Source organism: Chroicocephalus ridibundus, chromosome 8 (genome assembly GCF_963924245.1).
Source record: "Chroicocephalus ridibundus chromosome 8, bChrRid1.1, whole genome shotgun sequence".
Taxonomy (NCBI): domain Eukaryota; kingdom Metazoa; phylum Chordata; class Aves; order Charadriiformes; family Laridae; genus Chroicocephalus; species Chroicocephalus ridibundus.
Genome location: NC_086291.1, coordinates 19,025,881 through 19,048,598, shown reverse-complemented (window position 1 = coordinate 19,048,598; position 22,718 = coordinate 19,025,881). Strand labels below are relative to the sequence as shown.

The 22,718-nt window shown below is 39.9% G+C and overlaps 1 protein-coding gene across 1 annotated transcript; it reads right to left on the bottom strand.

Annotated features, from left to right (window-relative positions):
• Nucleotides 1-910: 910 nt before the first annotated feature.
• EPHX4 (epoxide hydrolase 4) lies at nucleotides 911-18,404 on the bottom strand. The gene is made up of 7 exons (XM_063344713.1): nucleotides 18,011-18,404; nucleotides 15,236-15,321; nucleotides 11,593-11,750; nucleotides 9,439-9,567; nucleotides 7,264-7,367; nucleotides 6,172-6,320; nucleotides 911-1,836 (listed from the first exon to the last, which is right to left on the bottom strand). Exons 1-7 carry the CDS (start codon nucleotides 18,251-18,253, stop codon nucleotides 1,602-1,604), a joined length of 1,104 nt encoding a protein of 367 aa, XP_063200783.1. The 5' UTR covers nucleotides 18,254-18,404; the 3' UTR covers nucleotides 911-1,601.
• Between the last annotated feature and the right edge of the window lie 4,314 nt (nucleotides 18,405-22,718).

The window sequence follows — 22,718 nt, the reverse complement described above, 5'->3', positions numbered from 1 at the left end:
GAGCCGGAGCTCCGGTGGGCAGCTCCCTGTGGCCAGGCCAGGCGGATGATGCTCGGGAAAAACTGTACTCCCCAGCAATGGCTTTCTTGATCACTTCTCGACAATTTCAGTCGATAAATAAAAAGATACTTGAACGGTGGGTACCAGCCATGGATGATGGAAAAGGCGACATCAATACCATTAACACGATACTGAGGGGACTCTTCCTCAGATTCTGCGAACTCCAGGCAAGGAAGCAGAGTGCCAGCCACAAGCTAATTCCTGGCTGATGTCCCCCCTCCGTCATCCTTCTTGTGAGCATTACTTTGAGTGAGATGTTGGCAGGGGCTGCGCCAAGGACCCGTGTGAGAAACAGTGGTTCAAAAGAGAGGACACGCACAGCAGCGTGGGACTTGCTGGGACCCCCCAATAATGGTCAGCTGTCTTCTACTCTTGGTGTGGACAGTTGGTTCGGGTCTACCTAGCTCTGAAGCCGCCTCTGATGGGTCCTTGTTGATCCGTACCTGTTCCCAGGGCACCGCGCTTGCTCCGCAGGTGGAGAAGGAGCCTTTGGAAATTGTGTAGGCAGGTGACTCACCTCTTCTGGGGACTTGTGTTTTGTGCTGCTTTTTCTTTGTGGTTAGCACCCACTTTTCTTCTCCCCTGCCATCACATGCAAGTTAATTCTCCCCCGTTTCCATAATCACTGTCTCTCTCCTCCTATTAACACAAGAACTTGGCAGCAGTTCTTGGAGACAAGAACAGTAGTTACTAACATAGGAAGGATAATGCCAACAATGAGGCATTATTTCCAAGTAACTACAACAATCACAGCATGAGGAAGGCTCACAGTGGACAGATGCTTCAGCTATTCAAACCCAATTCTTAGCTTCGGTCAGAAATCTCCCCGTAGGAAGACAGATAAAGGGAGTGGTGTAAGTTGCATTTTATTAGACAGAGGTGGATTTGATACATGTTATATCTTAATTTTCCATTCTTCTTGTTCAGACATGTTGAGTGTACAGGTTTCCCATTTTTTAGTTAAGAAAGAAAAACACATTGCACAAAGCAGCTGCATTCAACAATACAAGATCATTATTCACTTGAAGACTAGAAATGTGCCCAGAAATTTTTCAATCATTCAGTATGCTAAAATATAGATAATAAAAAGAGTTAGTTACTGTATAATGGTAAAATACATTAAAAAAATTCAGGTGAATCTAGAATGAAAACTCATGACTTCTTTCAGTATGGCACCACTCTATTGTTTCATTATAAATTTGTAAAAGGCACCACACATTAAAACTGTAAAGCAAGGGAGAAAATAAAATCAAGCAACTTTTCCATGATTTTCTTTCTGTACAAATAGATATATATCTTAAGGCAGGTGTTTTTATGTGCAAAATACAAGTATACAGGTAAAACCAATGTTGGTATCATATATTCTCATACTGACGTCTTCTTTTAGCAGTAACATTGGTGTCCAAATGTACAGTACACTGAAAACACTTTTCTCTAACAGAGCTCAAAATAGAAGGCAGGCTGGAAATATGGCCCTGATAACAATTAGTTTTTAAATCTGAAGAGCTTTTATGTTGACCCCTTAAAACATGTACAAAGAGTCACTCCCTTTTTCTTGCCATCTCCTCCTTTAGAAAGGTCCATATCAACTTGTTCACTATGTCAGGTTGATCCTGCTGGAGCCAATGACTGGCTTCAGACAAAATAGTTAATCTGAAATGATTTTTAACATAAATCCGTGTCATTTCTGCCATCTCAACTTCCATAAATGCATCTCTTTCTCCCCATAACAGCAGGGTTGGCATGATGACTTCATGGTGCTGCAGAGGTAGGCAGCTTTAAAAATAAAACACACTTAGTTAGGTCTTTTTTTACAAAAATCACCAAGAGAGATTTCAGTCAACGTAGCTTTTGAAATCAACACAGTAAATCTCATTGCAAGCTTTCTAGGTTCCAAGATATCTTCTGCAATACCAAGAAAACCCTCCTGTGACTCAAAGTCCTTCAATTGTTTTTAAGGATGGTAAAATTGTTAGAAGATACTTTTTCTGTAACATGTCTGTAATCAGCAGCTGATTGCAACAGAGGTCTCATTTTTGGAACCTGTAGCCTCTGTAGAAGAGAATGTGGAACAACACAGCCAGAATTTTGTAGGTCAGTGGCTTTCCCTTGGCTGATGAATGCTATGGCAAATCTCTGAACCTGCACTATTCACTGCAAATAGGTTTTAATGAAATATGATGCTTTGAATGACATTTAGACTACAGTGTTCAAGGCATCTAGCTACCCGAGTAGCCAAACTGCTTTACCAAAAAATTGGTTGTCTATGAAACAGCAGGCTGCTGGTTTGGGACACTATGGAAGATAACAGCTAGAGTGTTTCAGACCTACACAAAATTAAATATCACAATTAAATAAAGAATGAAATGCTGAAGTCAGTTACATTCACTCATCTATGAAATTCATGCTAACATTCAAAGTGCATCAGAGTTCTCTTTTCAAAAAGCTACAGTATGTTTTTGAACTGTCTGGACTTACATACCTACCTACCATGTATGCAGGGAAAGAAAACTGTTCCTTAAAAATTTGCCTTTCATGGATTCATAATCTCTTTAAAACTGCAACATCACAACCCAGAGCTTTGGCAGACTAGAAAGCGTTTAAAGATAAATACATTATAAGACATTTTATTGATGCTTTGAAGAAAAGCCCTTAGAAACTAAAATGTTAATAAAAATTATACCACCACAATGACCTACTTAAACTTTCAGGAAAAATTATTTTTTCTTAATACAATTATTTTAAATGGAGTATTTTATAAATATTTCCTCACATTGAAGTCAGACATTAGGAAAGATACAGGTAGCTAGAAATGAAAAGACTATTTCAACATAAACCATATTAACCCACTAGAATTTATTCCAGCTCATCTATTTCAGAGATGCTGAAAAATTTATCCAATTTATGCTCGAATTGCTTAATCTTAGCCCCATATTGCCAGACTAGCTGTGACAATTCAAACCAGATTCCATCTGATCAGATGCTAATCTTTATTATACTAATGCTCAAACATGATTATTTTAAACTAGTAATGTATAAAGAAGGTTTTCTGAACAAACTTTTATGACAAACTTAAGCACTAGGTTCAAACTTAGGAATTATTTAAGAGACTATGCTCTGTAAAATGGGAGAGACAAAGAAGATGGCATGCATTAGTTTAAGGTAAGACAAAGAAATGGAGACTTTGAAGACATTGCTCCTCTCCATTTATACATAGTGTCAAGAAATATTAATAAAAAGTCACTTTAAATAATAATTTAATTTCATTTTGATTGATGAATTAGGAAAATTCTTAAAATGCTTTTTGCAGGCGTGGATTTAAAATCTCATTTTTCAAGCAAACTGACCTAATCCACTGAACCATAGCTTATTCATAGTATCAGTTTTAAAAATTGATAAACTGATTATCTGATTCAGTGCATTTAGACTAATCTCTTTACATTTTAAATCCAGTATCGTGGATCTCTTCACTATTTGTATGCATATTTTTTCACTACTGTAGGGTTTACTATTATCCTTTTGTGACTAAGTGCCATACAAGATTTGTAGCCTCCCTTAGGAAAACTCTACTGGGCTTTTTACGCACGCTGCATAGATATACAACCTGTCGTTTTTCATTGCCTATGAGCAACACTGTATTTCTTTTCAGTCTGGAATATGGCACAGATATCGTGCCTGAAGTTTCTAGAAATCTCCTTTAATAAGATTTAATAAGATTTAACATGCAGATTTCACATATAGAAAGGGAAGTCCCATTCGTGACATTTAAGTATTTGAAAAACAGATTTAAACCTTCATAGAGCACTGTTAGTTGACCAGTAGTTTTTCTATAAACAAATACTGAAGTACTTCTTAACTGCTACAAAAGAAGTAATCCCATTTGCTAAAAAATGGCATATCAGAAGAAATCCAAGCTTCAACTGCTTATCTGTCTCTCTTAACCAAGCATGATACAAAAAGCTTTACGATTTTTATTCCAAAAGTGTTTGTATCTAAAGTATAGTGAAGGGAATGACTGCTGTGCTATTTATACAAGCACGTGTTGGTGATGGATGAAGTAGGTGATTTCAATCGTCTCTTTGGAAATAACTTCCCAGAAAAATTAAGCTCTGAAGAAAGAAACTCCAGGTGGATTGTAATGAGTTGGAAACCTTTAATACTTGGGTCGCCAGTGCCAGCCCACTGGGAGTTATGGTGAATACAAGTCATTAGCATTTAAGTGCTGCTCAATGGCTTATATGAGAGGAAGTGAAAATTTCAATCCAGTTTCAATATTTAATGATTCACATCCCATAAGGTGTGACCATCAGAACTGGTGTCAAGAACTGAATGAGCTGAAGACCAATCTTTTCCTTTCAGTCCAAAGCTTACTGCATTGTGGCTGACAGCACTTATAATAATATTCTCTGAATATAGTACAGGTATATTTTCATTAGAAAAATCAAGCAAATAATGCACGAAACACACACAGAGGAATTAATAGCTGTGAAGATACTTTCTGATTAGTAACTGATACCAGACATTTTTGAGCCTGAAAAGGCCTGAAACTATAGTTTAAACATAGGCAACTCTTAATTTGTCGCATCTGAATCTGATAACAATTCAGCTATCACAGATATTTCACTGTTACTGTCAGAGAAGCATCTGGTTAATGTGCACACTCACTGATGTGAGGTGCAAACGTAATGAACAAGGCTCAGGGCGCTCATTCCTCTCCAGCTCCTCATTAGCCCTACCCTGGGGGCTCCCGCAGTGCAGTTGCAGGGCCAGGGAGCTGCTGTGCAGCCGCACAGCTCCCCATTGCCCTCGGACATCCCAGCTGATGGCATCACCACTCTCCGCTTAGCTGTAAATAAGCATACTGTTACCAGCACAGACATCTTATTTATTCCCCATTGTTGTCTGTGCTTGGTGTTACCTTGTTTAGAAGAAAAGATACCAGCTCTCTACTTTCTCATTCCAGTTTTGTCTCTTAGCCTGTACAAGACAGCACCTGGCACTCAGATCCCTGTTTTCCTCGCAGTATTTCCCTGCTGACTGCTCTCCTGACAGCGATGGCATGGAAAGCACAGAAAGAGCACTAAAGGTGGCACGAAATTTGGACCAGGGAAAATGAAAAGTTAATCCACTTCAAAAATTGACTGTCTGAGTTTAGGGAAGGAAAAGAGTTGTAATTTTTAAAGAACGTTGGGAAGCTGGTCTTGTATTAGAGAAGCATGCAGAAGCTTTAGCACTGTTGAAGACTGGAGGCAGTAAAGGAAAAAACAGTTCAATCCCACTCTTTTTGGTATAGTCCTTCAAGTTAGGGCTACAAGTCCTAAGTAGAGTAAATGTAGAGTTACAGACCTTCTGGCTCTGTTATGTTTTTGCTAGATAAAAAGGGGGCATCAGTCTCTAAGGCCAAGCCAACTCCTTCCAGGAAAGTTAAAACTGTTAGAAAACTGGTGGAGAAAATAAGATAAATATTAAGCTTGCAAAAATATTTCATATTATGATACTATCTCTCAGTTTTAATTCTATGCATGCTCCCTGCCATGTGTGCTTACTGCTGCCAAAAGAAAACAAATCAGGGTTGGTTTTAGGCTTAGTTACAAAACAAACCTACCCCACCTTTTTTAAAAAAAAAGCAGCCCAAACACAATAAAATTTAAGTCGGACATGGTCTTATAAAGTTACAAGTGAGGGTAACTTACTTGAATGCTGTATTATCTAGGAGTATTATCTAATAATAAGCTCTTTATAGAGCTTATTATTAGATCATATGAACTGTAATGAAAACAATTAATTGATGTGAATTTTGTAAGTATTATTTAGAGACGCATTTTTGTGATTGCCATGGGTTCTGTGAACGCGGAAGGGTCTTTGCTTTATTAGATTTTGAAACAAAGATTTTCCGTATCTGCACTCTGGTTGTGTCACTGCTTTGTGTGGATCTCTCATACAATTCACTTTGCATCACGCTGCTTGACACTGAATGCATTTATTACCTGTTGAGACTTAAGAAACAGATGCAAGTTTTTCCTTCTACTTTAGCAGCAGAAGGTGCAATAACATTTTTGTCCTCCAGGGGTCTCTAGAATATTTTACCTTGTTTCAGCATGTTCTACTCACCCGAAAATACTTCTGTAATGGTTAATGGGGCCAGTTAATGCTCCAGGTTGTGAAAAGACATAAAGATAAGCTTCAATATCCTCTGCTGTTAATCTGCAGCCTTTCCTTCCAATTCCAGTGGCCTGGCTAGTAAATAAACTTTTCAGAACCTTCAAAAGAATAAAAATCCGCCACATCAGATAGCAAGAAAAATGTAATTTCTCTCCTTCAAGAGGACACATCTTTCTAAAATCTATTTATACATTGTTTAGAGTATAATGAACGGTTCAAATTCTTTTTTAGAGAGTTATGTGCAAAGCACATGGTAAACTTATTTCTTGTGTAACTTTGGAATAATTAAGTACAGGCAAATACCAGTATTAGCAAGTTACTCGGTTCTGCACCCTGACCTGCCACCCATGAAAACAAAGGCAAGTGCAGGCACACACTTTTCTTTGGGATGGACCCCAAGCAGCTGACAGAGTGGGAGGGAGAATGATCCAGGACCTCCCCAGCTTGCTGTGCCCCATCTGTGTGCAGCTCTGGGAGCTCGGCACTGGTCTGTATGCATGTAGGAGGATGCACGCCTGCAGCTGCTTTTTCTTCCCGTTTCATATGCTTGTACTTATTTTTTAAGGTTATACAAGGTGTTGGCCGTGTTGGTTCCTCAGGCAGAATTAATCACCTGTCTGAATTTGATGCCCAGGCTCCCAGGCTGCCTGCCCCGTAGGGGCTCTGAGGGATAGGAGGTTGTCCCACTGCAGACAGGAGCTTGAGATAAGTTAACAGGAGTTCCCTAGGCACCAAACGTGTCCCACCGGCACGGGCACAAGTAAGACCAGCAGATTGTCTAGGTGCAGTAATGCACTGTAGTGCTGGAGGTTAAAAGTATGTAGCTGAATGCTTCCCAGAAATGTAAAAGCAAGAGTTAATCTCAGAGACTCTATGTACTTATATCCTACTTTATAAAAATATATAAAGCTTAAGAAGAAAAATCAGGACGCTCTGTATTTTTTCCAGTAATTATAACTACATCAGAAGGGATCAACGTAGGTGGCAATTCTTCCATCACTCACAGTTAAATATATAAACAAGAGCACTCATTTTGCTCACCTTGAAATCATTTACTGTAAACATGAATTCAGGAAACCATGGCATTTGGAAAAAGAAGTAGTAACCAGATTTAATCAATTGTGATGGATGTCGTAGAATGTATTCTGAAACAAAAATGCCCATGAATTAAAAATGAAAACTAATGACTCAAACAAAATTACTGTTAATATTACTATTTTTTAAACTTAAAGGAATGTTTTAAAAATACTACATTAGAGCATGCTATGTGACAGAAGATGATTACTGTTTCAGGAGTAGGTATATGATGTGGCCATTAAAACATACTTTTATATGTGTTAATAGAAACAGTCAGCAAACCAGAAGCCTGCCAAGATTAGGTGAGGGGAACGACATTAGAGAGTTTAATCACATGGTAAGTTTTCATTTACAGATCTATCTGTGTAGCTAGTCCAAAGCATTTTTTTTCAGCTATGGAATAGGAGGCATAAATACAAGTCTAAGTATTTCTCTCATCAAAGATGTGATGCACAGAAACCTGTAGATGATAATCCACTTACATTCTAAAGACAGCATCAATCCTGTTCATGAAAGTACAGATTTTTTCTAACAGTTATCGTCTTGGCAATTTCAAGAACCGTAATCAAGATTACATCGTGTCACTTTTTAAAGACATTGGAGCATATATAACAAAAGAAAATTATATAGCCAAATTTACATTATGTCTTTTTTTTTTTTTTTAATTTGTAATTTTGTGTCTCCAACGAGTTGCAAAAGCCAACGCTGACATTCAAGTATCTAACTTCCTCTAAGCAACCACAGAATTTATGCAGGTACTAGGAAGTCTAGAACCTATTCTTTACAGATGCAAATTCAGGAAGGCAAAATTACACTCCCAACATAGGAGATAATCTCTGAAATACTAATTCTGGCAGTAAATAAAAATGGGTTTTAAAAAACAGTAAACTGAAGCATCAACTGTCTTCTAAGCTTTCATATCTTGTACATTCTTAAACTGCATCACCCATTATATTTTTCCTTGATGGACCATCATCAACACGGCTCACTTTTCTGCACTATTTATAAACTGTGTATTTTCATTTCATCCACAGTAGAACAAAGTTGATCCAGGGGGACTTTATAAAGCTACAGAACGGATTTTGCACTTTAACAAATATGCAAACAAATACTAAGAAATACTATAATAAAATGTATTTGTCTTCTATACAGCCTGGCTCCTGCTCTCGGTGAAAATACTGCAAAAAGCACCTGCTTACTCAAGTGGTGGTGAACAGACCTTTCCTTGGGTAAGTGAGGCTTAACTACTTGGCAAAATGTTCTTTAATATCTTAGAAAGGTGCCCAAGAACACTGTGAGAATAACATGTGCAAATGGTTCTGATTCCACAGTGGTGTGAGGTCAGATTTGCATTCGACCAAAATGAAAATTAAAGCTTCGCTGAATATTCTTAACTATTTCTGGGGAAATGGGGTGACTTTTTAAATATAAATAGGGTAAGGTCAGCAATTGAAGAAATGAGAATTAGTGAGATACTACTTTCATTTTAATTACTGAATGTTGATCTAATCCCTATGAAATGTTTTGTAATTCTGGGTAGCAGACAAGCTCAAAGCCTGTCACACAACAAATTTTGCTAGTGCACCTAAATCCTTGTTTCAGCTCACTACTAGTACATTCCTGAGCTTCTAGTAAGTAGCCTGGAGAAGTCGTCTTTTTCCAATGAATATTTTACAAGATCTTAAATTGTCGCTTGTCACCTGAATCAGGATTAAATTCTAATGTCTAATTCACATTTATATGAAGGCTGTTTTATGCAGATTTAATAATGCCGAAAGGCCTTAACCTAGGTGTAGTGCAACATGTACCCCTCTTCAGCAATTTTTATCCTGCCAAAGTGGTGTAAAACAGATTCATGTATATGAAAATTATATTTGTGGACCTTCAAGGATTAAGAAAAACATCAGTAAGTTTGGTTGCAAGCACTCCCACCTCCTACAATAAATTATTTCCCAAAGTCAAACACTCGATACCTTACTGCTTCATAAAATACAGTCCAGATTCTGAGAGGCACTGAGTAGTGGCAACTTAACATCTAAAGGGGCAAGTAGTTGCTTCTTCTTTAGCAACCTCAAAGCAAACACAATCTTAATGAAAATGCAGATACTCTAGATAAACAAAGACTAATATAAAACTCACCTGTAAACACAGATGGATGAGGGAAATTAACCACAATCAGCTTAGTCACCATTTCAGGGTAACATATAGCCACTAACCAAGCGATCATTCCTCCCCAGTCATGGCCAATCAACACACACTTGTTGTATCCTACCACATAAACACAGATTTGTGCTGTTATTTCAGTGGAATTTGTATCCATACAAATTATCACATACAATAAAACCATTATTGGGCAAAATAGGTGGTCCAGGACATTTATTAATGTAACTATTTAATATTGCACTGCTTCCATTACTAATGGTCAGAAAAAATAGTGCACTATTACAGTTAAAAAAATAACAAATAATTAAAATTATTTAATCGGATTTCAATTACACTTTAACTATCCTACCTCACTGTCAAACTAAAGTCAGTTGGTATCCAAATGGCTGCCCTATTCATATCTTGGCCAATGTAGGGTCAGATATACAATTAAACTTGCAGTCATTCTAATGCACGTACATTTGTCATGTTTAGGGAGTTTAGAGTTTGAAATTGCAGACAGAAAGATAGAGCCATCTCCTGAGCCCCTCCTGAACAAAACGAATCCTTATGAATTCCTCTAAATATGGGAGGTTACCTAAGCACTGGACATCATCATTATGCAAAAAGTGGGCGTTATACTTAATAGCCATATGTACATAGCATATATATACACACATAAATACACACATTTATATACTTAGTAGGCCTGTAGCTTTTCTCCATATGCTGTTTTGATGGCAATTTTTAAAGTTCTCGGCATTCATGTACTTATTCCTCCATCGATAAAAATAGTAATTTAACAGCAATAAAAGGGGGGACAAAAATAGTGACTGTCTTTTTGAAAGCCTAACCATTCCTCCTTTAACCACTGATGGAATACATACTATTGTGTCAGATACCATCACCCTCCTCATCGAGGATTGGAATGCTGAGCTACACTACAAATTAAACATATAAAAGCCAAACTGTTTAGAATACTGACATAAATTTGAACATAGTTGTCAAAGTACCTCATAATCCCTCTTGAATAGAAAACTTTTGGAGCACTTTCGATACGATCAAGTTCTTCAAAAGAATTTAACTTGGTATTAGAACAAACAAAGATTACAAAAGCCTCAGAAATACTTCTTCCAAAAAAATTTAAGTCCCTACGAAATCGAATTATGATGAGAACACTTATCAAGCATAACCATGGCACTACCATGGAGATTAACAGAACCAGCAAAAGCTGGAAACTGTAAACACAGTGTGGGGACTGCCTGCCCGATCTTTTGTCAATGTTCAAACATGACAAGCAAAGCAAATCCTAAATTCAAACCTTAGAAGTGGAATCACTGCTTTACTATTTCTTCATGTGAAATGCAGGAAGTTGTTTCACTATCCGTAAAGTATCCAGGGAATTAAAATGATCCAGAGAATGACAGTCTAATCCCTTGTCCTGCTATTGGGAGGGAAGGGAAATACCCTTTGCTAGGTGTTACAATTCATTGCCAGAACAGCTACGGTTCAAAAGGAACTGGAAGGGCAAATTTTGCAGACTCACTTCAGCTCGACACCGTTACACCGGGTATTTGCCACCAGGAGCAATGTGTCTCTTGTTCTCCCTTCTGTTCTTCTCACTGTTGTATAAGACTGAATGATTCAGCTCTTGAGAGATGACTACTGTGCAGGAGTAGTATTTTGGGATTTATTTTTTTAATACAGCACATGTCCTGTCATCATCTTCATAAAGCCCACAATATTTATTCTAACTTGTTTGTACAAGAAAAATGTCACATGATTTAAATTCTTTGCTCTGCAAGTGCTATTAGACTCTAATTCAGAGCATTATCCACGAAGTGCACTGGCTAGGAGTAAGTGAAGACCTTCTTAAGGAAAAAGACCACACGTGTGTACTGCTGGATTTCACAGCATATAGGGAAGCTTTTTTTTTAACCTCATCTTCACATATTGTTTATACTGGCATACACATCATAATTAGAAAACAAACCTTTTTCACTTATAATAGTCCATAAAATATGAGTATCCTTAGATTTCTATCTATACATATCTGTAATGGGTATATATTAAAGAGAATGCAGTTTAAAAAAAACAAATCATCAATGCTAGATCGTTATGGGCTGAGTAGTTTGTCTTTTACTAACGCACCTAGAGATTCCAAAATATCCTTTATATCTGTTATCAGGCAATCTAACTTGTAATTTTCTTTGTGAGAAGGAGCATCTGTTTCTCCATAACCTCTCAAATCCAGGGCCACCACTCGATATTCACTTTTAAATTCCCGCAACTGATGGCGCCAAGAATACCTAACAAAGGGGAAAAAAAAGTTACAAGGAGTTACAAGGTCAAGCAGTATGATACCAAAATGCACTCGATGCTTTTGCTCCCAAATAGTTGAGGGTAAATTAGCATGGCTTTGTTTGCAATGAGATTCTTTTTTTCTCTCTGTGGTATGTTGATGGTCCTTTGTGGCTATAGTAGTTTTGTGCTCCCCTCTTGAATTCCCCAGTAAGGAAGTGCGGCAGCCAGAAAGGGGGCATGGCCAGAGCCTGGATGTTTCAACAGTTCCTGGACTCCGGCATGACCCCTTTGCTGCAAAAGAAGCAGGAATAAACCAGAGCACACAGAGGACTATTCTGTTTTATCCTTGGAGCTGTAGTATCATCAAAAAAAGTAAGGTCTGAAAAGCGTTCTCTTCTCTCTGGCTTGCTTACACACACATTTTGATGGAGTAGGGAAAAATGCCTCAAGGCATGTTTTGGGTTGTTTTTTTTTCTTTTTAGAAAAGGAATGTCAGATAATTAATACACTAAATAAACCAAAGAAAGAAATACAATGAATAACAAATGAAGTCAGTGAAGTTTATATGATTTATATTATGTACACTTTCACCTGTGTCTCTGTACTACGAGAATTACTCCAGAACGACCTCTCAATGCGTTGGTACTACACAAAGTATTTCATTGCTTGCTGTTTCTATGGAAAGGAGTGGTAACAGTACACACATTAAAAGACATACAAAATTAAGAACTTGGGCAAAGGCATGGGCTATTCCTCATTCTGTAACAGCATGTAGTGACTAGATGTGTGTTATGAAGCAAAAATAACAAGAAAATGGTGGGTCTCATCCTGCAAGATCTGCCTGCCCTTCAACTGTTATTGAAACCAAATAAATTTCAGAATAGCCAGTACCAAGACAGACATGACCTTATCTTAGACTGTAATAGAAAGATATATGGAACACATGATCCTTCTAGGCATATATAATAATGGCTGCACCCCTATGTGACAGGATCTAGCATTTACTTCTGCTCTTGTTTCAACAATTTCAGATAAATGATTTATAACATACGGATCACCAGCAAACGCAAGAGCGATGCACAGAATTCTACCTTAATTCAGTGTCTGTATCAGGCCATTGGCTCTTCCTCTTTAGCTTTGCCTATTAGGGATTTTGAACTTAATTACTTAATATTACAGCAACGCTCATTAATTATAGAAATTTGTATTAATATAAACAGAACAGAAAAAAAGACAGAAAAAACCAGAAAGTCAGAACTTTTTCATTTCAGTGCCATATAATGCAAACACAAGATTTAGCTGAGATCTCCAGGAATGAAATTTTTAAAGGCATTATACAATGACTTGGAAGCTGAATTTGCCATGGTAACTGTTGTAGCTATCCTATATACTTCAGTAAGAAGGAACGACGAGGCCCATAAATAAATAAATAAACTATTTTTGTTTTCAGAAAATGTCCACTTGCTGTCCTCATCACAACAGCCCATCGATCACCAAGTGTCTAACTTACCAAAAGGATAGGTTTTATACTAAAAGAAATCATTTTACTACATATGAAATGTAACTGCTTTGCAAGCAGAATTTGGAAATGTTGGTGAATGCTTTCATTTTCATAAGGTTGAATAATGGAAGCTATTTTGTCACTTTCTGATCATGTCATTTCTGAAAGGCAGCTTGTACAAAATTTCACAGCTTGCTCACAAGTCTTATAGGTACCCAGCTGTCAACACACGCTCAATTTAAAATATTTTATTATTGTCTTTCCACAACATTGATAGTAATTTTCAAGTTCTTATGCATCTAAAGCACTTAATGGCTGTGGTGCATTATATTCTTAAATGATCTTTGATCTTCAGACCGTCTCAATCACTCACTAAGGTCATTACTGTCTGGTTATAGTTGTCCTACTTATAACCTTGAGACATTTGAAGGCAGAGGACTTGTTACAGTTAAGAAACTGTGAGTCATATCCCTTTTTTTGGTTTGTGTTTTTTTTTTTTGCTAGCCAAACGATACAAATTTGATGCTGCTTTAAATAGTTCTTACATTGTGATTATTTTATCTCGTGCTCTCAGAAAAATCTCTACTCTTGCATTAAAAAATCTCCACTGATTGAATTAACAAACCAACATCAGTATCAGTAGCATACTATTTTATAGACAATTGTCACGCAGTCTTCTTTTCAAAACCAGTTATATAAACTATGCTACTGATGGTCCCAGTGACCTATGTAACAGTTTCTCATTCATTCCTTTTGAATGGTCAGATAATACAATATATTAACTGTCACTCACTATTCTAACCTGTAAGAATAGCTTTCTGCTTTTTGAAAATAATGTACCAGATCTCAGTAGAATATGTATATGAAATGCTAAATTTTCCATTACTGTTCCCACTGTGGGGGACATGAGCTGTAGTCTCAGCTGTCTTATTGTGTTAGAATACGCGTTATGCAAGGTATGCATAATGTTTGCGTAGAATATGCATCCCCCCATCTGTCTGTCTTTTTAATTAAAGTTTACAGTTTTAATCCTTTTAGATAGCAATTTATTTTTAGAACAATCTACTTCATTGAAAATTTATCTTAAAATAAATATGACTTTCTACCACCATCCTCAAGGCTGTTAGTATCTACAGGAAATTGCTAAGGGAAGAGAACTGACCTCTGTTTTACCTGGGTCAATTTATCATGGTATGACCTGAGTCCAGCTTGAAAGATCACAGTTCCAACAGTGGAGCCCTAGCTCCATATCTGAGTTTGGAAAGGAAAAGGATCGTTTAACTTGCTGAATTACTGGCATTGCCACTTCCACTATTCCCTTACTGTTTTTTCTATAAGCCATGCTTCACTAGTTAAACCTGGCAATGACAGCCCAAGCAATGTGCTTAAATCATTAGACACATGACTGCTTTTCACTGTTATAAACAAACATTTAGGATTCAGTTTGATTCATCATTCATCTTATGACGAACTAATAATAGAACCTTTTTCCCTGAGTAGCATTCTGAAATTAGGCTGCCTATAAAACTCATAGTTCTTCTTCCGCTCCCCCAGTTAAGAATTAATGTATAGTATTTTTAATAAATGCAGCAATCTGTATTGCACTTAACATATAGCGGATCCTCATTTTAACACCCTCTGCTATAATTCATAAGTTTAGCCATATTATTAGTACAACCATTATCCAAACAGGAAATTACTTGAATAAGTTCCTCCCCAAAGTCGGAAAAAAAAGTGTACATACTTGGGGAAAAATTGATTGACAATGCAAAGTAGATGGTTGGTTTGTGTCAGCCTGCAGGAATTTTTTGTGGATGCTGCAGTTAAAAAATGTTTCAATAGTTTGTTCCCTACTAAAATTTCATGCCACTAGTTAGTACTCATAGATACATAAAATGGATCACGCTGGGGGTACTTAAGCCGAGAGGATCACTCTCAGGTATCTAAAGCAGCCTCTTTTATACAAGAAAGGTGCGTAGGGAGTTTTACCAGAATTCTGGAAAGCCATGAAGCAGCAGCATGAGTGGTTTACCCCTTTCTCCGGCAGCCACATAGTGGAATCTTAAGCCTGAATCCTAAAATGAGAGAAAAAGAAGTGTGTTTTTATTGATGCATATTTTTATTAGAACTGCTATACTGGGGTTTGAGAATGAATATGGTTTCAGACAATATACTAAGAAACAATGTATTGCCCCTGAAAAAAAATAATCAAATTGTCAGGTTTTGAAGCTGAAGTCTTCTGTGATTCGAAGACTGGGTGTCTGCTACACCCTGGCAATGCTGAGTATCCCACGCCAGCTGCCACAGCTTCTTCCAGGGAGGACCAACTTCACACATGTCAGGCTATGTTGACTATGTGCCAGTGAGCCATGAGCACGCAAACCTTTCTAAAAGCGCACGCCCAGCAGGGTGACTAGGAAATGCACATTACTCTGGAAGCCAGCACCTTGCTTTCACACAGACACCACTCACATGCTTTACAGAAAGGCCTTAAGGCACAGTATACTTGAAACACATTTGCAATCTTTCATTTTTATGATTATGCAACTACTTAAAACCATCACGTTGCATTTTGGCACAATTAAGGACCGTGTGGATTCTTAAGACCCAAACGCAATCGAAATTAAGTAACTAGAAAGCAAGTGGGTTTTCCTTGTTTTTATTGCTTAAGGTTTCCAGACTCGCCTCAGAAAAGAAAGCCTTAATGTTATAATCTTCTTTCTGCCCTATCTATAGTCACTATTTCTGATGCACCCTTTAAGAAAACGGGTCTTATGAGAATTACCAGGGGGCAAGTTACTTAGTGTTAGCAGCGCAGCGGCTGCCAACACTGAAATACCATTGAAATGAATGGATGTGCACAAACTTACACTAATTCAAGGTCAAATCCAGCAGAATTTAAATAAACTGAAATTATGACCTGGAGTGTTTACTGAATTCTGGCACAGAAGTGGATACAGAAGTTGGGAAAGAGTCAGCTCACAAAATACAACGTGCTGTTTAGAAGTCACATAAAGGAAACTGCAGGAAGAAAGGCTGTAGAGCTCCTGAAGAAATATCAGAGCCTGCACTGTCTCTCCTATTTTAAAGAGGGAAGAAAAGCCCCATGCCTTTGCTGTACATCAAGAGCTTGTATCAGGCCAAGGATCACAAATGCGTAAGAAAAGTTTTGTTTGCCAGAGATGCTTCAAATTCTCTGAGCTACCTTGGCACTACTAAATCACTAACCAGCTACAAAACCATTAACTTGTGTCTTGATTCTTGAAAGGGCTCTGAAAAGGGAACACCTGGGGTTTTTATATTCACTATGGACATAACAGACTTCTTGCTCAGTTCTGCCCAAAATTTCTCCTCCGCCAATGAAGTTAAAGTCCCTAGAGGTAAAAGTACCTATGCGTTTCCAAGTACTTAATGATCTCTTCCTAGTAACTCTTAGGGCCATTGCATCATCTTCACCGTTCTCCATATCACTCTGCCTTTGATCCTTTTATATTTAAAAAAGCAGCAGTTTCTCAGTTTCCTTCCACAGTTTCTCTTCTCAATTTAGTGAATAGTAGGTAAGCCCTCCTCCGTCCCGCTTCTTTCAGTTAGTGTACTCTAGGGAGTTACCTTCAGTGTTTTTATTTTAATTTATTTATTGCTTTTAAGGACATCCCCTTTACTCATACCAATTCAATCGCCACTTGTACAGCAGCAGTTTAAATTTCACATGCCTCAAACTAAGCCCATCCTCTACCTTTTCGGTTGCTCCTTTCTGTCCCCTTTTTTCTGCCCCCTGAAACAGACAGAGGATGTTGCCATCTTTTCTGAAACACGCTTTTTTCTTCGTTTTCTTGAAATCTGCACAGATCTGTAGCATACACGTGCTTGGAAAGTAATGCATTTGCCTGCTGTTACCCAATGGCAAGAGGGTTTCGTATTTCCTAAAATGAGTGACAGCCTGTTGTATTGACAGCAATTCTATTTCCCCGCAAATGCTCTTTTATTGCTGTCACACCCCTTACTTCCCCAGCAACCCATTCATTTACTGCTCAGTGCTATAGGGAAAAAGAATGTGGCATATGAGTAAAAAAGCATGCACATGCCTCCTAATGATAGGAAAACAACCCCAAGCAAATCATGTGAAACTGGGAGGCTCAATAATTTGTATTAGTACCGCTTAGCACAAAATCATCTGCACAGATCCCTCAGAACTGAGGTCTTTGCGTTCATTTTATTAAAAGTAACACCTGTCCAAATTTGCAGCGCGTTCTTTGCTCACCTGTAACTATAAAAGAAACCAAGCCAGTACAGCTTCATTTAGAGCTTTTGGTGGAGGAGCAAAGCACTGGCACAGACCTGAGACAAGCACAAAAACGGGCTGGTGGCTTGAACGGTACAAACCTTAGGGGCAGGACTCGACTCTACCTTTTCCCTGAGACCCTGATGCACCAAAGGAGCCCCCAGGCGCAACCGGGCAAACCGTAAACAGCGGGGAGGGCACGGCCGAGGAGGACGAGGAGGGTGCGGGAGCGGCGGGGCACCTACCCGCAGGCGGGCTAGCAGAGACCCGGGGCCGGCGAGCCCCTCTCCCGCCCACCGAGCTCCGCACTCCCCCACGGCAGCCGGGCCTGCGGTCGCTCCCGGCGGACCGGCCACGGCGCTCCGCTTCCCGGGGGCAGGCGCCGACACGGGAGGATGCAGAGGAGGGCATGCAGGGCGGGCGGGCGGGCTCCGGGGCGCCATGCAGGGGAGGGACGGGCTCCCCTCCGCCCTCCCCCTCACCTTGATCCGGACGTAGCAGTGGGTGCCCAGGGAGGGGTCGTTGAGGCAGGCGGGGGGGTTCTCCCGCACCACCCAGCGGAAGGTCTCGCCCGGCCGCCGGCCGATGCTCCAGAGCAGCCGCAGCCCGGCGATGCAGGCGCACACCCCGCAGTAGCTGTACACCAGCGCCCAGAACAGCAGCGCCCGGGCGGCCACCATCACCCGGCGGGCGGGCGGCGGGCACGCAGCGCCGGGTCTCGCCATCGGGCCCCGCCGCCGCCACCACCGTCCCCGCCGGCCGGGAGGGGCTGGGAAGCGCCGCCGCCGCCAGGAGCCGCCCGAGCGGAGGCACCGGGAGCGGCGGCGGCAGCAGCGGCGGCGGCGCGCCCGCCCCGCGGCCCCCCGCGGCCCTCGCCCCGCCGGGCTCAGCGCCGCGCCGCCCGCCCCGCCCGGCTGCCGCCGCCCCGGTCCCGCCGGGCCACAGCGGCTTGCCCGCGGAGGGCTCTTCCCACCCCCCCCAAAATATTTCGTGGTGAAGCCGTTCCCGCAGCGAAGGAGCGGGACTGCGCGCTGTGGCAGAACTGCCAAATAACGCCAAAATTCACCCGAAATGTCATTGCGAGAAGCGCGGCTGGGGCACGGGGGACAGTCCCACCTCTGGCACCTGGCAGGGCTCCCTGCAGGCCATCGCTTCGCCCGCTCCGATCACGCACTCGCCTTATTTACATGTGAAAGGAAGGGTAGAGGTATGTGGCTGCGTGGTTGCCATTTAGCATTCCTGAAGACTCTTCATTCTTTCACTGCTGCTTCGCTGTTACCCGTTTGAAGGCGATTGTGTAGATGTATTACACTTCTGGTTATTATATGGTATTACTGTGAATATTTCTTAAAAAGACAGAGGTTTTGAGCTCCAGCACCAAAATTTATGATTTTTAAAACTTACTTTAGTAGAGAAATTTGCTAGTAGAGGAAGTTGGATCATCATTACTAACTCTACTAACTCATTACTTCAGTATTGAGGTCTCAGCCGCCTAAGGCCAGCATTAGAAGCTGAACAATCCTATGCCTGTCCCTTAGCCGTAAGTTGCTACATGCACAAGGCAAGGAGGCACAGTCACATAATACAAGGTTAATACAAGACAGGTGCTGACCTTGTATTAAGCAGGACAAAGGGTACTTTAGAATCAGAATGGTTCATGTAACCCAAAACTGTAAGAAAAAGCATAACTCCATTAAGCAATTGATTGTACACATTATAAACATGCAGGTTATGAAAAATTACAGTTTATTAGTTCTGGAAGATAACAAAAATGGGCATAGGAGTTGCTGATGACAAGAAAAGTAGAATCGAGCTTTGCCACGTCAAATCCTGACAAGTCCTGATCCAACTTACTGCGTAGCCTGCTCGCCTTTACTCCTTGATCTAAACCCCTTGCTTCTCAGAGTAGAGGGTACAGGCAGGTTTGAGACTTGCAGAGACTACATGAAAGTCACAGCTAATAATGTAGGCCTGTATGCAACTGCCTGCATTTTTTGGGTGAGGATTTTGCCAGATTTTACTTGAATTTGATGAAGACCAACATTTCTTTTTAGTCCAGGTGGGTTTGGAGGATTAGAATTTAACTTGCAAGAAATTTTTTTTCCTCTGTCCAGCAGTGCAAGTAGAAGCTGGTACAAAGACACCATGCATCTGTTAAGTCTAAGATACGTAATTTAATGAGCTATTAAAAAAAATAATTGGAGAAGCATATCTACAGATGGAATATATATAATTTTTCACTCTGCATAGAACACGGCTTGTAGACAATTTTTGTCTGCAACATGCCAAATGCTTTCTCCTACTTGTTCTAAATTCAGACTTACAAATATAGACACTGATGTTGAATCCTAGCCCTGTTGAAGGCAGTGACAGAATTAATGCTGGTTTCAACCAGTTCGAAGTTTTTCTTTTCTTAAAAAAATCAAAGAAAAATCTTAAGCAGCAGAAAGGAATGTTATAAAGAATTGCCCATTACTGCACTTTCACGTGTTTAAAAGTTTAAATAAGACACAAACCCATTACCTGAATGTTTTTTTTACTACTAAAGGTAACATTTTCAAGTAGCTGTAAAAAGCTGCCTACTTCCTCTTCCCAATAACACAAATGAAGTATCAGCAGCCCACATCAGCTGACAACGCTGAATCATGCTGTTCGTGATCCCTGCTCATCGTCTCAATTACTACAAACTTAAGGTCAGGAGTTTTATGAGGCTGCTGGGGAAAAAGGTGCTGGGCTGTTTAAGGCTCCTTCCTTCTCTTGGGCAAGAAGAGAAGAAGCAACACCAGAAGCTGATGATTCAGTTAAGACAGTAACCTCTGCAGGCTCCAGTAGGATTATATGAATCATTCCTACCAAGCCTGTGCCTTCCACTCATGCTCAGATTAGTCATACCACCAACCCTAGGATTAGCATATAGCGAATTTTTTGTGCATCAGACTTTGTGCTAATAACCCTTTTTGTAGGCAAGAAGCCTTCACAGCTTCTCACTATCAGACTAGCTGCAGCAGGATTTTCCCTGAAGTGCACCTCAGTAAACCACTGACCCAGTTAGATAAGTTAGAAAGTTTGGCAGGAGCAAAGCAACCAATGTTGTTTATATCACGGTAGTCATCAGATTCCTTAATCAAATGGTAATCAGAATGAATCGGCAGAAAACATCCCCTAAGGAAAATTGGAAAACCAGGGTTGGAAATCCACGAGCTTTCACTTACCTCTAAAGAAAGGCTGATGGAAGCCCAGTGATGGGTTAGACACAGCATTCACCAAACCATTCACCTATAAGAAGGATCAAAGATGAAACCATGACGTGCCTTATTATAAGCAGGTATTTGGCCAAGCTATGCCATATTTCTTGTATAAGCCACAGAGCTATTTTTTTTCCACAAAAATTAAGTCTGTTTTTAGTTTATACATCACTAAGTGGTTTTATGTCAAACTTCTAAATTATACAAACCTTTTGCCTGTGGATTTTAGCCACGTCATCTTCAGATATTAGATTCAGATGCAGTATCAGAGCTGGGGACTTAGCCATTCTGAGTGGCTTTTGCAGGATGAAATTGCTGCATGCCCTTCTGCACACCCGTCAGCACACCCTGGCTCAGCGTTTCTGGGCATCTCCACCTGCGCTACCGTAGCTGTCCTGTTTGCCAAGGAAGCAGTAGAATTCCTCTTTTATGGAGGAACGCTGTCTTTGTACACCAGGACCATGCTGTCTACACGTGTGACAAACCTGTTTGTCTAAGGCAAATACCTTCCACAAGTTTCCCAGCATTTTGCAGAAGAACACTTAGAATCTTCTATATATCTCATATGAATAAGAAAAGTTGAGAAGACCAACAATAATTTTTTGTCTTCCTTATATTTTGATTTTCTCCTTTTCTGCTCTAAATTGCTGTTCCAACAGGTGCCAAGCCAAACTGTCCCCAGGGCAGATTGTTTTACCACAAGCTTTGACAATGTGCGTTGCCCTCCATGATGTGCCATCTGCCTGCTAATCTTTTGTCAGTTCAACTAATCCTGTGTCTCTGAGAGACAAAAGAGGACAACTTTGCACATCACTGACTCTGCCTCCAGCCTGACCAACTCATAGTTGACAGTAAAAAATTTAACATATTCCATTTATTAGTGGTAGAGGAACTGTTTAAAGCTTTTAACTGTCTTATCCTTCATTCACATGTAGATACAATCTACTAGTGTAGACACAAGTATAGAAATGACACATTAGTGCAGCTGTTTTCACAAACGATCAAGGTAACTTAATGGCGTGACAGAATTTAGTACACGTTTTAAATGTTAGGTAGCCAACATTACCTAGCCTGTTTAAGCAGCTTTTTTTTTTTTTTTTGCAGGCCTGTATGTCCATCAGTGGTATTCCTGCTTGCTTGAGTGCGGTGACAGCTTTGGGCAAACACAGTCATTGTAGGCTTGCTACTCACTTATGTTTAGAGGCCATCTCCCTTTCCTCTGAACTCAGCCTTCTGTCTGGAGGTAGAAACTGATTATCCTCTTTAACTGGCTTATAGGTTGCAAATAAAGGGTTTATCAGATTAGCGTAAGCACCACTGACATTGTGACTTTAAGTCATCATGACAATAGGGAGTCGTGGAAGCTAGAATTAGTTTTTGAAGGGGCAAGAGTAACACTTCATACTGTTAGCAATGCACATGCTGTTATATAGACAGGATGAAATGGAGAGAATAAATTCTCGCCCTTTCCTCTGTCACCTCCTATTTCCAAAACAAGAGATCTTGAGCTTGCATTAACCCAGTCAGAAAGTATGTCCAGATGATGGCAAGGTAGGGAGTCCAGAATGTGAACCATAGCATTTTATTGCAGGACAAATAGCTATTAATGACATATAAACTACAGATGACGGCAGGCCTAAATTACTTTTGATGTGGACGTGAAACAAGATATCCCAACAGCATCACTTTACATCACAACCCATCTTTCACCCCAAATCCCCTTCCTAGCTACATACTCAATCTGCCAAACAGCATACAGTTGACCATGTGTCTGGGCAAGGCTCACGAAGAGGACTTCCCTAGACATTTCAAGGGGCCATACCGCAATCTGAGCACTTGTCAATATACACTCTTTCTGCTATTGAATGAAATGTTACCATTCCAGCAATAGCAGAAATAGAAGATATAGAGCAGTATTTTATTGCAGAATAGCTATTTTGGCACC